Genomic DNA, 12,826 nt, shown 5'->3' on the forward strand with positions numbered 1-12,826 from the left:
TTGTTCCCTAGTCCGCAAGATAAACGGGCGACTTCTCCGCCGCAATCGCTGCTTGCACTTCCAGGTTCAGCTCCTGGATCAGGGACCCCGCTGCAGCGAAGGCTGGCGGGTGGACTCGGGCGCGGCAGTGCGGGGAGGGAAGCGTCCGCGGTGCTGGGAAGGAGGGCGCTCAGCCTGAATGCTTCAGCCAATCGGCGTGCACACCGCCTGACAACCGACCAACCAGAGGACGCGGAGTTCGGGGGTGGGTGTGGGTGGGTGGATAATACTAGGAAGGGGCGCGGAGGCCCGGGACTGCAGTGAGCGACACTGCTCTGCAGAAAGCAAGCAGAGTGCGCCTGCCGCAGAGTCCTGGGTCCGAGCCCCACCTTTCCTGCCCAGTTTGGGCCAGAAGTGGAAAGCGAAGTCAAGCGACCCAGGCTGCAGAGGACCGAACCGAACTTCGCAGAATTTGGGATGTACGGGGTGAGGTTGCTGAGGACTTGACTCACCTCCTGCCTCTGTCCTTCTCCACCATCCAGTGGGCTCTGGCCTCCTGCTGTCAGATCCCTGGTTCAATTTGCTCCTACTGCTTGCAGCTCCCGAGAGCGATCCTAAAGCTGGATATCTTTTAACTGGGTTGCTAGCCTGGGCCTCTGAGTGTTGGTAAGTGTTGTGATGTCGCCGCTCGCGAGTCAGGGAGAGTACGGGGGTGGGTGGGGGGGCATGAATCATCATTACTGATCCTTTCTGTTTCTGGCTGTCTTGCTTTAAAGATGAAAATCAAGTTCCATCAACCCTGTGCGGCCCACACATTACTGACGCCAGACCAGCTTCTGCAGCTTTATGGCCAGTGTCCCCCGCTCCCTGTGTGTGCCTGGGCCCTCTAATAGCAGCACAGCGTTGGTTTAGGGGAAGGGGAGTGAGGCGAAGACCTCTCCAGAGTCTTTGTGGAGGTGTAGGTCAATGAAGGACAATTGGGAAACGTGATTTTAAGGTCCCTTGTAATCAAAGGAAAGATAATTGTTCCACCGACAGATTTATATGCCTCATGGCCATGCTAGCCGGCTGTGGAAAAGCTTGACAAGTGGCTTAAACCGGCGAGTGTGTAAGGTCAGTGGGTGACTTGTCTGGAAAGGCCAGACAGGGCTGCGGTTAAAGGTCAGGTGCACAGACCACTTGGAATTAGTAAATTAAAACCTTCGTTGAGTGGTGGATCTCTGGGTCTGTGTTGCCTGTTTTGTAGGGACCAGAAGGAAACTGGGTAACTTCTGGCCTTGCAGAAGTTCTGGGCCGAGGCTCAGAGAGGGTCCCTGACTGCGACGGGCCGGTCTTCGGGCCCCTTTCTGTCTCCCTAGAGTACCAGCAACCGAGCCCAGTGAGAGCCTAGCGCCATGACGGAAGGGCAGGCGATCCCGGGAGCCGGGGACTGGGAGATCGACGTGGAGAGCCTAGAGCTGGAGGAGGGTGGCTGTGGGGCTCCGCTGCGGGCCACGCCTCAGGGACCCAGTCCGTCAACGGCTGATGGGGACGTCGAGGAGGACGAGGACGAAGACGAGGAGGATGAAGACGCAGAGGACGAGGGGGACGGCGAGGAGCCGGGCGCGTCCGCGGAGGTGCCAGAGGTGCCGGGCCGGCCAGAGCAGCCTGGAGGACTGGCACCCAGGCCACCGCCTGCGGCTCAGGCTCTGCCAGCCGCCGCCGCAGCCCCTGAGCGCTGTGCCACCGCGGGTGGCGGCGCAGAGCCACGCAAACTGAGCCGCACGCCCAAGTGTGCGCGCTGCCGGAACCACGGCGTGGTGTCCTGTCTCAAGGGCCACAAGCGCTTCTGTCGCTGGCGGGACTGCCAGTGCGCCAACTGCCTGCTCGTGGTGGAGCGCCAGCGTGTCATGGCCGCCCAGGTGGCGCTCCGGAGGCAGCAGGCCACCGAGGTGGGTGCCTTTGGGCCTGGGGTGCGCCTCGAGGGTGCGTGCCCAGCCAGGATGGGGAGTCCCTTAGCCGCAGAAGAGGTGCAGACGCTCTGCCCACGCTGGTCTGAGGGCTCGGGAGCGAAAGCCGTGGGCATCGCTGCAGAACGTGCTGGAAAAGTCTCCAGCTTAAAAAGCAAAGAGTGGCCTTGAAAATAATTAAGTCCATTTGGGACACTACGGAAAAGTCATTAAAAAATATTTTAGGATTAGTTTTGCAGGTGGTCGGGGAGGGAGGGGGGTGTTTGACAGTGCGGTATGTCCAGTCACTGCGTTGATAACTAACGCCCACAGAGAATAAAGCCATACGCGGTGCGGTCACCGTGCGGTGTCACCTTGACACCGAACTTGATGCCCATTTTCCAGAGGAGACAAAAATGCAGTCTGAGTAAGAGTCCCTCAGCCCAAGGTTGCTCGGGGGACCTCCGGTGGCCCTGGACCTGGGTTCAATCTCTTTCCTAGTTAGAGGAGAGCCTGCCCTGCCTTGCTAGGCTTCTCTGCAGCTCACTGGGTTGGGAGCAGCCCGGTAGCGACCAGAGGGTTTCCAGGCTAGTGTCCTTGACGAGTTTCTTCAGCCTTCACGCACTACCCTTCTCCAGAGAACAAGGCAGACACAGAAGACTCCCTCAGTCTCTGGCACCCCATCGTTGTCTACTCTACCTAGGGGAGAAACCGCTCTGTCTTTTGGTCAGTTTCTGGGTACCTTCAGCTTAGTGGATGCGTCCTGGGGAGGCAACCATCCCCCCAACCCAGTTCTCCCAGGCCGGTTCCTAAAGTCTCCTTGCCTGTGGATCTCACCTTCCTCTAGATGTCTCCTTAAGTACCTTCTGGAGCGATAGCTAGAGAAAGCGGGGGGTGGCCCTCTAGGGGCTGAGCTGAGATTAAGGGGCGCTTCCATTAATTTTCTTTGGAATAATTTTTTTATAAGAAACGGCGAAACAAATACGTTTTAGGTTGGGGAGAGTTCTAGAGGCCTTGCGGATGCCCCTCCCCGACTCTCACGATCGTTTCTTGTGTTCACAGGACAAGAAGGGGCTTTCTGGGAAACAGAATAATTACGAGCGGAAAGCGGTGTACCAGAGGCAAGTCAGGGCGCCAAGTTTGCTGGCCAAAAGCATTTTAGAAGGTAAAATAACGTCAAGTTGTCCTTTGGCTTTTTAAATCGAGTTGAGGGATGCTTATTATTTAGACGCCTGACGTTTGTATTAACCCAGGAAGGAGCTAATCTTCGAAGTTTGCCTCGGGGAAGAGAACTCATACCTGGAAAGTGCATGTCACACTCTCGCAGTTTTTTACCACTAGTTTTTTAACTCTGACTAGTTAATGTCCTCCGTTGCAGCGCCTGTGAAATTTGTCCCAGTGTGAGGGACATACAAAAATACACTGTCAGGTGATCCTGGAAGTGCAACAATTAAAACTCACTCCCACCCCACTCTCATAGTTATTGAAGGAGTTTAGTGGGCAGAGCAAGCCAAGCAAGAAGATTACAGCTGTGACCAAGAGTCACCTCTAGCCTCAAGTTTCACTCTTGAGCGTTGCTCTGTTTTCCTCTGGAAATCTAGATGATTGCTGCTTCCCCACACTTCCTTCCTACCGCTCCTGTCAGTCAAAGCTGTAGAGTGGGAAAGGATTTGAATCCAACAAGCAAACTGGAGAAGCTCGATGAGCAGCTGCCAGTCGGGGTCTCCCCGTGGCTTATTTTCTGCCAATCCTAGAGACACGTGGATTTTTCTTAAAATAGCGATGCTTTTCCAAAGCATTTGGATTTAGGTATGGCGTTTATTTATTGACTGGTTAGGCAATGTATTGGCCATCACCAGTTTCTGTGACATTCTTTACGTTTCCTTTGCCTTTATCTACGGTGAAGTTACATCCACTTTAATCAGTTCAGCTTAAACAGAAGGGTTTCCGGGTTCCTTGAAGTGGGCAGCTGAGTTTTTTTTTTTTTCTTTTTTCTTTCTTCTGAGGCTTCTGAGCTTAGCTGATGCTGGACAGTTTTAAAGTTTGTGTCTCAGTCTGTGCTGTGCACTTCTGACCTTAGAGCGAGTTTTGAATTTGGCTGCAAAGTAGGTAATCATGTATAACCATAGGGACCACACTGATCAATTGAAAATCCTGCCAAAGCAAGTTGAGACATTTGAGGACTCAATGAAAAAAGTAAATTCAGGGAAATGACTTTCTGGCAAACACTTAGGCTAGAAGTGGAGACAATAATTTTCAATTTGTCTTTTACTTGCAAATGAGTATAATGGGTTTGTCACTGTGTAAATACAAATACCATACTGGATCTTCCGAAAAATCTGCTAGTGTTGAGTGTTTGGGAGTGGTGAAATACTCCGAGCATTCAATTTATGTTCTGTTAGTTTTTGTTTTTGATTTTTGTCTCTGTTTATAAACTGTGCATGATTTCATCTGCATCTTAATGACTGCTTGTTCAGCCCTTTTCGTATTTGGCCAACACGAATGAACTTGAGGTGGGGGAGGATGCTTGAGATCTGTAGCTGGAGATGCTTTCCTCCCCCCCCCATTATTGTTTTGTCTTGCTTTGTTTGTTCAAGAGGTCAAGGGGAAGCCTGGCTGGATTGTTAGGTGGGCTGTGTGTTTGGACTAGTTAACAGCTCTTTTTAGTTTTTCTGTGCTTTTCTGTGTCCTCAAGTCTTTCTTCTTTTTCTCCTTACTAATCTTCTTTAACTTTCTTTTTCTTTTTTTCCTAGTTCTCCTTGGATTATTCTACAGCTGTAACAATGTGTACATAATGAGACATCTTTAGAAAATAAAAGTGACATCAGCTGTAGGTATAGATATCTTTTATAATAATGCAAAAAGAAAAAAAAAGATGATACGGGCAATGAAACATTGATGAAAATAGATTTGTCTGTCGATGTCTAGGGACCTGGGAAGAATATTAAAATCTCGGTCGAGATAGTACACTTGCTGAAGCAGGCAAGCAGACATATCTCTACTAACAAAAACAACGACAGCCAGGAGCTGCCATAGGGGCACCTTTCCCCAAAGGGAAGCCATCTTAAATTAAACCTATACTTTGCTTTCTATATTAAACTATCAGTGATATGGAATTGCAACTGATTATCCTGTGCTTTGTGATGTTACTTTCGCCTTCTGGATCTCCAGATTCTTCTTGTCAGGGTGTTAATCTGCTTTCTTTGCAATACTTGCTTATTTTAGGCTATCGCCCAATAACAGCGGAGACTTACCTGGGAGGGACCCTTCCTCTGCCTCCACCTGTTAGTGATAGGATGAGGAAGAGAAGAGCCTTTGCTGACAAAGAGTTGGAGAACATTATGCTGGAGAGAGAATATAAAGAGAGGGAGATGTTGGAGACTTCCCAAGCTGCTGCCTTGTTCTTGCCCAACCGTATGGTGCCAGGACCTGAATACAGTTCTTACAAAAGTGCCTACAGCCCCACTACGGGGGAGCCCCCAAGCAAGGACTTCTGTAATTTTTTACCAACCTGCCTTGATCTCACCATGCAGTATTCAGGGTCGGGGAATATGGAACTAATTTCTTCTAATGTCAGTGTGGCCACAACTTACAGACAATATCCCCTGTCCTCACGATTTTTAGTTTGGCCCAAATGCGTTGGTCCCATTAGTGACACCCTTCTCTACCAGCAATACCTGCTAAATGCTACCACTTCTGTTCAAGCCCTGAAGCCTGGGGCCAGCTGGGACTTGAAAGGAACCCGAGTTCAGGATGGCCTCAGTGCAGAACACGACATGATGCCACCCAAACCGGAAGGCTCCCTGGTGCTGCCACATCTACCTGAGGCCCCAACCTCAAGAACTGACCTTCAGGCTCACCACGTTGTCCCTGAGAGGTCTGCCTTCTCCCCACCCAGGCGGAATTTCTCTCCCATTGATATGGACGGCCTGGCAGCTCAAGGGCACGTCTTAACCAAGATCAGCAAAGAAAACACTAGGCACCCTCTGCCACTTAAACATAATCCATTCCACTCAGTATTCCAGCAGACGCTCAACGACAAATCAGGCCTGGAGTTGAAAACACCATTTGTCAAAGAAGCCTTTGAAGGGACCCCAAAGAAGCACAGGGAGTGTTTGGTGAAGGAGAACCAGAAGTACACATTTACAATAGACAGATGCGCCAAAGACCTCTTTGTAGCCAAACAAGTTGGAACGAAACTCTCGGCGAACGAGCCGCTGTCATTTTCTGTTGAATCTATTCTTAAGAGGCCCTCATCTGCCATCACTCACGTCTCTCAGTGAAAGGCTGCTTAAATGGAGAGCTGGATTTTTCTACAGTCTCAGAGGGGGTCTTTGTAGATGCCTTTTCTGTTTTTAAAGTTAAGATGTTTGTATAAAGAAATTTCTAATGTAAATGATGATTCCTAAGATCCTATGTATTTCCTCTGCATGTATCTTTTCTTATCACGTGAGTATATTTAAAGACGGAAACTGCTTACTATGCAAATTGTAAGGTTCTATGCTTTACACGGCACTCCAAAAAGCAATAAAAATAACATCGTCTCCCAAAGACCCAGAATTCGTTGAAGCAAACAGCTGTCTAGATTGAAAAGCTCGTGTCTTAGAAATGCGTTCCTTATTTTTCCATAAGCCTATGTGCTTTCAAGTACCCTTAATGGTCTTTGTGAACCACAAGAGAATACCTATAAGCTTATAATGCTTTTGTTTGCATTTAAAAAAAAAATTTGCAGGTAGTGTGAGTCAAATTCAGGGCCTCACACATGCTGGGCGAATGCTCTTCTTTCTCTATACTACATTCCTGGTGCTTCTTTAAGGAAACATGTATTTTATTATAGATCTATAATATCTATCTATCTCACTTTAACTTTTTAAGATGGAGGCAAAGGGAACTTGGGGATGGAGTCTGGGCTGTTTGCATATTGATGGAACCTTGGTTTCATGTGCTTTGACAAAGTTGGAATAATTAGAAGGGGAATCAGGTACAACAAGATCATGTATTTGATCATGTGTTTGGAGATGGATGTGAATTCTCTGGGCCTGTTTTTTCCTCAGGTAGGACTCTGTACATCAAGCTCTAAGCCTCCTTAGGAAAGGGACATACCTTTGGATATTTCTAGTTGTTCTAAACATACCATGTCTTTTGTTTCCTGGTGATCACAGATCAGTTCTCCTTATTGGGTGCAGTCCATTTTGCCCACAGTGGTGTCAAATCCCCACTGGCTCTTGGGTTAGTTCACTAGTCTAGTCCTGAAAGATTGGTGACAATGGTCGTTTAGATGCAGGCCCTGTCAACTCTCAGCTGGCCCCTAACTATCTGTTTACACCTCTCACGGGTGTACCTGTGTCAAAGGCTGTCAGCGCAATTTTCTTCTGGGATTCAAAACATTTATTATTCAAATGTTATAAACGGGCACTTGCTGAAGCCTATGGATGTTTATCCTAGAACACAGGCAGCTTCTATTCCCTACCATTTGTAAATTCTTTGTTACCCTCTTGTTATGCTTCACAAGATATTAAATGTTGCTTCAGAAGTTTGATAAAATGAGTGTGAGACGGTTGTGAGGATACTAATCTTCAATGGTCACCTGTGGGCTCGAGACGATGTGAGTTCCTGCTTAGCGTGCACAAAGTCCTGGGTCTGAGCCCCTGCACTGTGTAAACCAGGCTGCTCTAGTGATCCCTGCACTGGGAGGTGGAGGCAGGAGGATCAGAAGTTCAAGGTCATCCTTGGCTACCTATCCACTTTGAGGCCAGTCTGGAATTCGTGACACCCTTGTTGCACATATAATTCACGCACTTGGAGGTTGGAGGGTGTTGATAGTGGCAGGAGGATGGTGTGTTCAAAGCCGCCATGGGCTATGTAGCAAGACCCTGTCTCAGAAAACCAAAGTCACACCAAATGAACAAAGCATTCTCACTTCATTTGTGGATCCAAATCAAGTTCAAGTTTCACAGCTAAGATGATGGCTGAGCGGTAAAGGAGCCCGGTTCCTGCAAGTTGTCCTCTGACCTCCACATGCAAGTACATGAACAATGCACACACACACACACACACACACACACACACACACACACACACACGTAAATAAACAATGTAATAAAACCTTTGAAGTTCTGAGATATCAAAGTCACCTCACTATGGAAGACAAGGTTTAGCTATTTCACCGAGAGGGCTGCCACTTGGGCATGTCTGGATATCAAAACCGTTTTGGGCTTGTGGAAAAGGGACAGGGATTTCAACAGCATAAAGAGTTTCTTGCTTGCTCTTGAAAACATTTAAAATCTATTGAAAATGCTTGTGCTACTGATTAGCTCATATAAACCTCCAGGGATTCTCTGGGTTGCTGCTTAAAATTAGCATCAGTTTCAAACACCCAAGCCCAAACCTAGGTTGATTTTCAGTTTGTACTTGTAAAATAATACTTGGTTTTGTTGAGTCAAATTTACTTACTGTTACTCTTGCAAAAGCCAGAGCAAATGGAAGCTTGCCAGGGAAACAGAACAGAAAGCAGGCAGAGATTTCAATAGCTGTTGAGGATTATCATTAAGTGGAAAAGGTGGTTTCCAGCCAAGTCTGCCCCAGTGTTAGGTGTTAGAGGTCTGCCTTTAGTCACCTGGGGTTTATCTACACAGTCACTCACTTTTGTTTTTCTTCTGACAATTTGCCTTTTGTATAAAGCCTTAAATGTAAACTGAACATTGAACCACACCAGAATCAACAAGGGGGAAACTCATTAGAAACATACCATTTAAAAATATCTCAGTGAGAAGGGGTTCTTCATCCAAAGATGGATTTATTCTCATCCCCCCGCCCCACCCAGCACCCTCTCTCCAGGATCTCCCGTAGTGTAGGTTATATGGCAGAGAATGACCTTGAACTTCTGGTCCTCCTGCCTCCATCTCCTGAACACTGGGGTTACAGGCATGTGCTACCATGCCTGGTTTTAGGCAGTGCTGGGGATGGAATGCAGGGCTTCAGGCATCTTAGGGGAACCCTTTACCAACTGTGGGGAATCTTAATTTCGAATACTCGTATTTGTCAGTATTTTTCCTTTTGTATCTATGACCAATTGGGACGTCTTCTTTGTCCTGTCTCTAGATCACTTTAATCCCATTAAGTGAATCCAGTTGGCTGTGGCTATTAGTGGTTTTTCTCACAATGCAAGTGACTAGAATTTTATTGTCCTCGAATGTTTATGAGGGAGAGTACTTTTCCTGGCAAATTTATTAGTTTTGCTGTGATGACGAGTTCTTAGAATTTCAACCTACCAAATCTACCATTAGCCACGTAATCAGAGCTCTGTTCTTGGCTGGCTACTTGCTTTTTAAAATCATCGGACTTCCCTGAAAGCTTCCAGTCTTCAAAGAACTCTCTTTCTGACATATTAAGCCGAACTCCTGGTTCACTTTGATCACTTTCGATGTTCAAGGTAATGGATAGATTTGGCTTGCATCATTTCTTGAGGACTTAAGGGCTAATAAAACATCCTCCCCTTCTCTCAGTTTAACTCACAATGCAACAATGCAGTTTTAATGAGCTGTTTTCCTTCCATGTCAATTGATCAGGTGTTAGGTTTTGCTCTATTTGCAGTTTTCAAAAGCTGACGACCGTGTTTCTTAAACTTTAATGGACAATTGAGTTTCCTGGACCCTTGGAAAAATGCAGACTCTGATCCTACTGGTCTGGGTGGGCCTACGGTTTTTTAGCAAGTTCCCAGATGTTGATGCTACTGGCTTCAGCCCACACTTTCAGTAGCAAATGATTACATTTCCATTACTTTAATGCACGTCTAATGCAATGCGCCGTGGGTTGTGGATACTAATGCAAAGATAATATTATTAGCATGAATAATTCCATATATATTAATATCGAAAAAATTTCCCTTTCATCTAACCCTTTGGTGGTTTGAGTAGGTTAAGACTACTCAAAAACTGCAGTAATCTCTTCCGAGGCTGGTGCCCCTGAGAGTCTAACCAGCTCCCAGAGGTTTCACTTCTTGACCTTCCCACCAGCTTAACATCACCGCACTGGGGGCCGTATTCCTGGCATGTGACACTTGGTCAGATGCACGCATACCACATGCAAGTCACAACTGCGTGCACATCTCTTTGAACTGCTCCTGGCCACTTGTTTGGTACAGACATTCCTCTCTCATCACCCAGGCCCCACCAACCGATTTATCCACTTCCTGTCCTTGGAAACTGAATTTTCTCAGGTAGACAGCCCTCCCACTCTGTACCTCCCTCAGCTGGTACAGTATTTCCTCTCAACGCGGTTGTCACGTATAGAGGCTCTGATATCTGTTACATACTTTTCGGTATGAGTCTGAGTGTGTTATCAGTCATTTGAACTTAAAAGCTGAATTCCAATTGTGTAAGGAAAGGCTGCAACTTGTATTAAGAAATGTTCCACAACTCCTTAAGCAGAGTCTCCGAGGTGCTAAAGGAAAAAAGAAATGGCTGAAGGTCAAGATGAAGAAACAAGAATCCACAATTCCCTGTTGAATAATAAAGACATCACTTAATGTCAAGGCTGTGTTTTCAATTGAGACAAGAATTATTACAGCCCACCAGATTTCATGAATTTTGGACCAACTTCTTTATTTCTATTCTAGGTCTACTGCTGTGGCTAATTTCCACAACTGGGGCCCAGTTCATGGAGCTAATAGTTTCTGAGATGGCTGGACTCCCCATTATATAAACCTGGGCCAGTGGCACCCACTTACTTTAATTTTTATGATTATATTAAGCTTTTATCATGTTTCACCTGCTTCATTATTTTGGCTTCAAACTTGTTTGGTTTAAACGCATTTAGAACATGCTAGACAGAGATACCTGGAAATGGGTTGGCAAGATGTAGTGGTAAATGTGCAATAATAATAAGCACACGCATTTAGAGCCATCTAATTTAGAAAACGTATTTGCATTTATTATCTCTAGTATATGACTGGAAAGGAACATTTTTGCTGGCCACAAGAAGAATCTTTTAATAGGCATTCTTAGCTGGGGAACTAAGCACGTTATTTATGATGTTTGATGAGTCTAAAAATGAGCCCCTGTTATAGGCCTGGGGTGGAAGGCATGCCCACTACCAGTCACGATATAGGACAAAGGACCTGGCATTCAGAGATAAGAACATCCTTACCTACTTTATGGATGATTACTGTCACCTTGGAGAATAGAACTTAAATCTAGCAGGATGGAGATTTCCTAATGCTAAACTCTTCAGGAACACAGACCACTCATCTAGATACACCTGGCCCACCACACCTGTCCGGCATGTGAGCAGTGATTGAGAGTCTGTGGCCTCTGCATGCAGGGTGGCTCTTGACAGGAAGGAGAGGACTAGGAAGAGGTCCCCAAGCCCTTTACCTCCCCAAGACCTGGTAAGTTATTCTCCTTTAAGCCTCTGGCTTAAGATGTATGTACTTGTCATTTTCTTTGTTTTGAGTTGAGGTCAAACTGAAGACCATATGCATTTACATTTCATGACTGTGATCAAAATTTAAGTCCTTGCTGGAGATAAGCAAGGGAAAGGGGCACTTCAGATTTACTAACTGCATTGAAGATTGTGTATATTATTATTTTCAGGGTAACAAAGAGGACTGGAGAAGTGACTTCATCCCTATCCCAGTTGGAACTAGCATACTTAAGACAACATGCTGGCAAGCACCGAGGTGTCTTGCAACCATGTAGTGACTGCTTGATGTTGCTAAGTAGCATGGACTACTCTCAGTCATCTGCCCCTCTCAGTCATCATCAAATTGTTTACACAGGATATTATTATAAGAAGGTACCTGAGATGTTGTCAAGCTGAGATGCCAAACTAATGCATTGACTCTTTGTTACAGCTATTACAGAGGTACCAAGAGGGGCGGCATAGGCAAACTATATCCCAGTCTAGCAAGGCACTTAGGCAAAGTCTTTCAGGATGAAGGGTTTCAGAATTGGTAACTGTGGTTTGAATGTAGCTGGCTCCCATAGGCTCAAAGCAGTGGCACTCTCAGGAGGTGTGGCTTTGTTGGAGTAGGTATGGCCTTGTTGGAGGAAGTGTGTCACTGTGGGGGTGGGTTTTGAGATCTCATATATGCTCAAGCCACACCTAGTATCTTAGTTCACCTCCTGTTGCCTGTGGGATCAAGACCAAAGATGTAGCTCCTTCTCCAGCACCATGTCTACCTGCATGCCACCATATCCCACCATGATGGTAAATAGACCAAACCTCTGAAACTGTAAGCCTTTATAAGAGTTTTCCATTATAAGAGTTGCCGTGGTCTCTTTATTTTAAGAGTTGTCATGGTGTTTCTTCACAGCAATAGAAACTCTGACTAAGACAGTAACAATGAAGTCATAGAGGTTTGCAGCTGTTTGAACAGCTAGCTTCTACAACATTGAGCAATATATTAATATTAATTTTGTGGAAGGTCATTTGTTTCCTGGCTCCCAGATCCTTTCATCTTCACCCATATTCTAGTTGGCAAATAAAAGGATAAACACTGCTTATCAAACTTGGGGATGGTATTGTCGGGAGGTGGTGGCTGCTATAGTTGGTTAGTTGGACTAGCCTAAAATTATTGAACAAAGGGCAAATCTATTTTTTTGAGACAGGGTCTCACTCTATAGGTCTGGCTGTCCTGGAACTCACTATGTAGACCAGGCTGGCCTCAAATTTAGAAGAGATCCACCTGCCTCTGCTGTCTACATGCTGAGGTTAAAGGTGTGCATCACTATGCCCCGCTCAAAGAGCAAATTTTATGTCAGATATTAAAATAACTTTCACCTAATTATGAAGCAATCTGTTGAAAGAGAGTTAACTTGTTAGTTTTATGTGAAACTGATCTGGGAGTCATAGGGGACTGCAAAGTTCAAAAGGGAACAAGAATGAGTCAAAATTGTGAGCAACTGCTAATGCAAACT

General features: G+C 46.2%; 1 protein-coding gene across 10 annotated transcripts; it reads left to right on the forward strand.

The window, feature by feature from the left end:
* The first annotated feature begins 290 nt into the window (after positions 1–290).
* Dmrt2 (doublesex and mab-3 related transcription factor 2) lies at positions 291–6,467 on the forward strand. Of its 10 annotated transcripts, XM_076561644.1 has the most exons (7): positions 291–465; positions 579–645; positions 756–1,092; positions 1,338–1,910; positions 2,970–3,072; positions 4,661–4,741; positions 5,133–6,467. In XM_076561644.1, exons 4-6 carry the CDS (start codon positions 1,374–1,376, stop codon positions 4,714–4,716), a joined length of 696 nt encoding a protein of 231 aa, XP_076417759.1. In that variant the 5' UTR covers positions 291–465; positions 579–645; positions 756–1,092; positions 1,338–1,373; the 3' UTR covers positions 4,717–4,741; positions 5,133–6,467. The 10 variants fall into 10 exon arrangements, with proteins under 10 accessions (XP_076417759.1, XP_076417737.1, XP_076417743.1 ...); XM_076561622.1 differs by lacking the exon at positions 4,661–4,741; XM_076561638.1 differs by lacking the exon at positions 756–1,092 and having other exon boundaries at positions 294–465; positions 4,661–4,737.
* The last annotated feature ends 6,359 nt before the right edge of the window (positions 6,468–12,826 follow it).

Source organism: Peromyscus maniculatus, chromosome 1 (assembly GCF_049852395.1).
Source record: "Peromyscus maniculatus bairdii isolate BWxNUB_F1_BW_parent chromosome 1, HU_Pman_BW_mat_3.1, whole genome shotgun sequence".
NCBI classification, from domain to species: domain Eukaryota; kingdom Metazoa; phylum Chordata; class Mammalia; order Rodentia; family Cricetidae; genus Peromyscus; species Peromyscus maniculatus.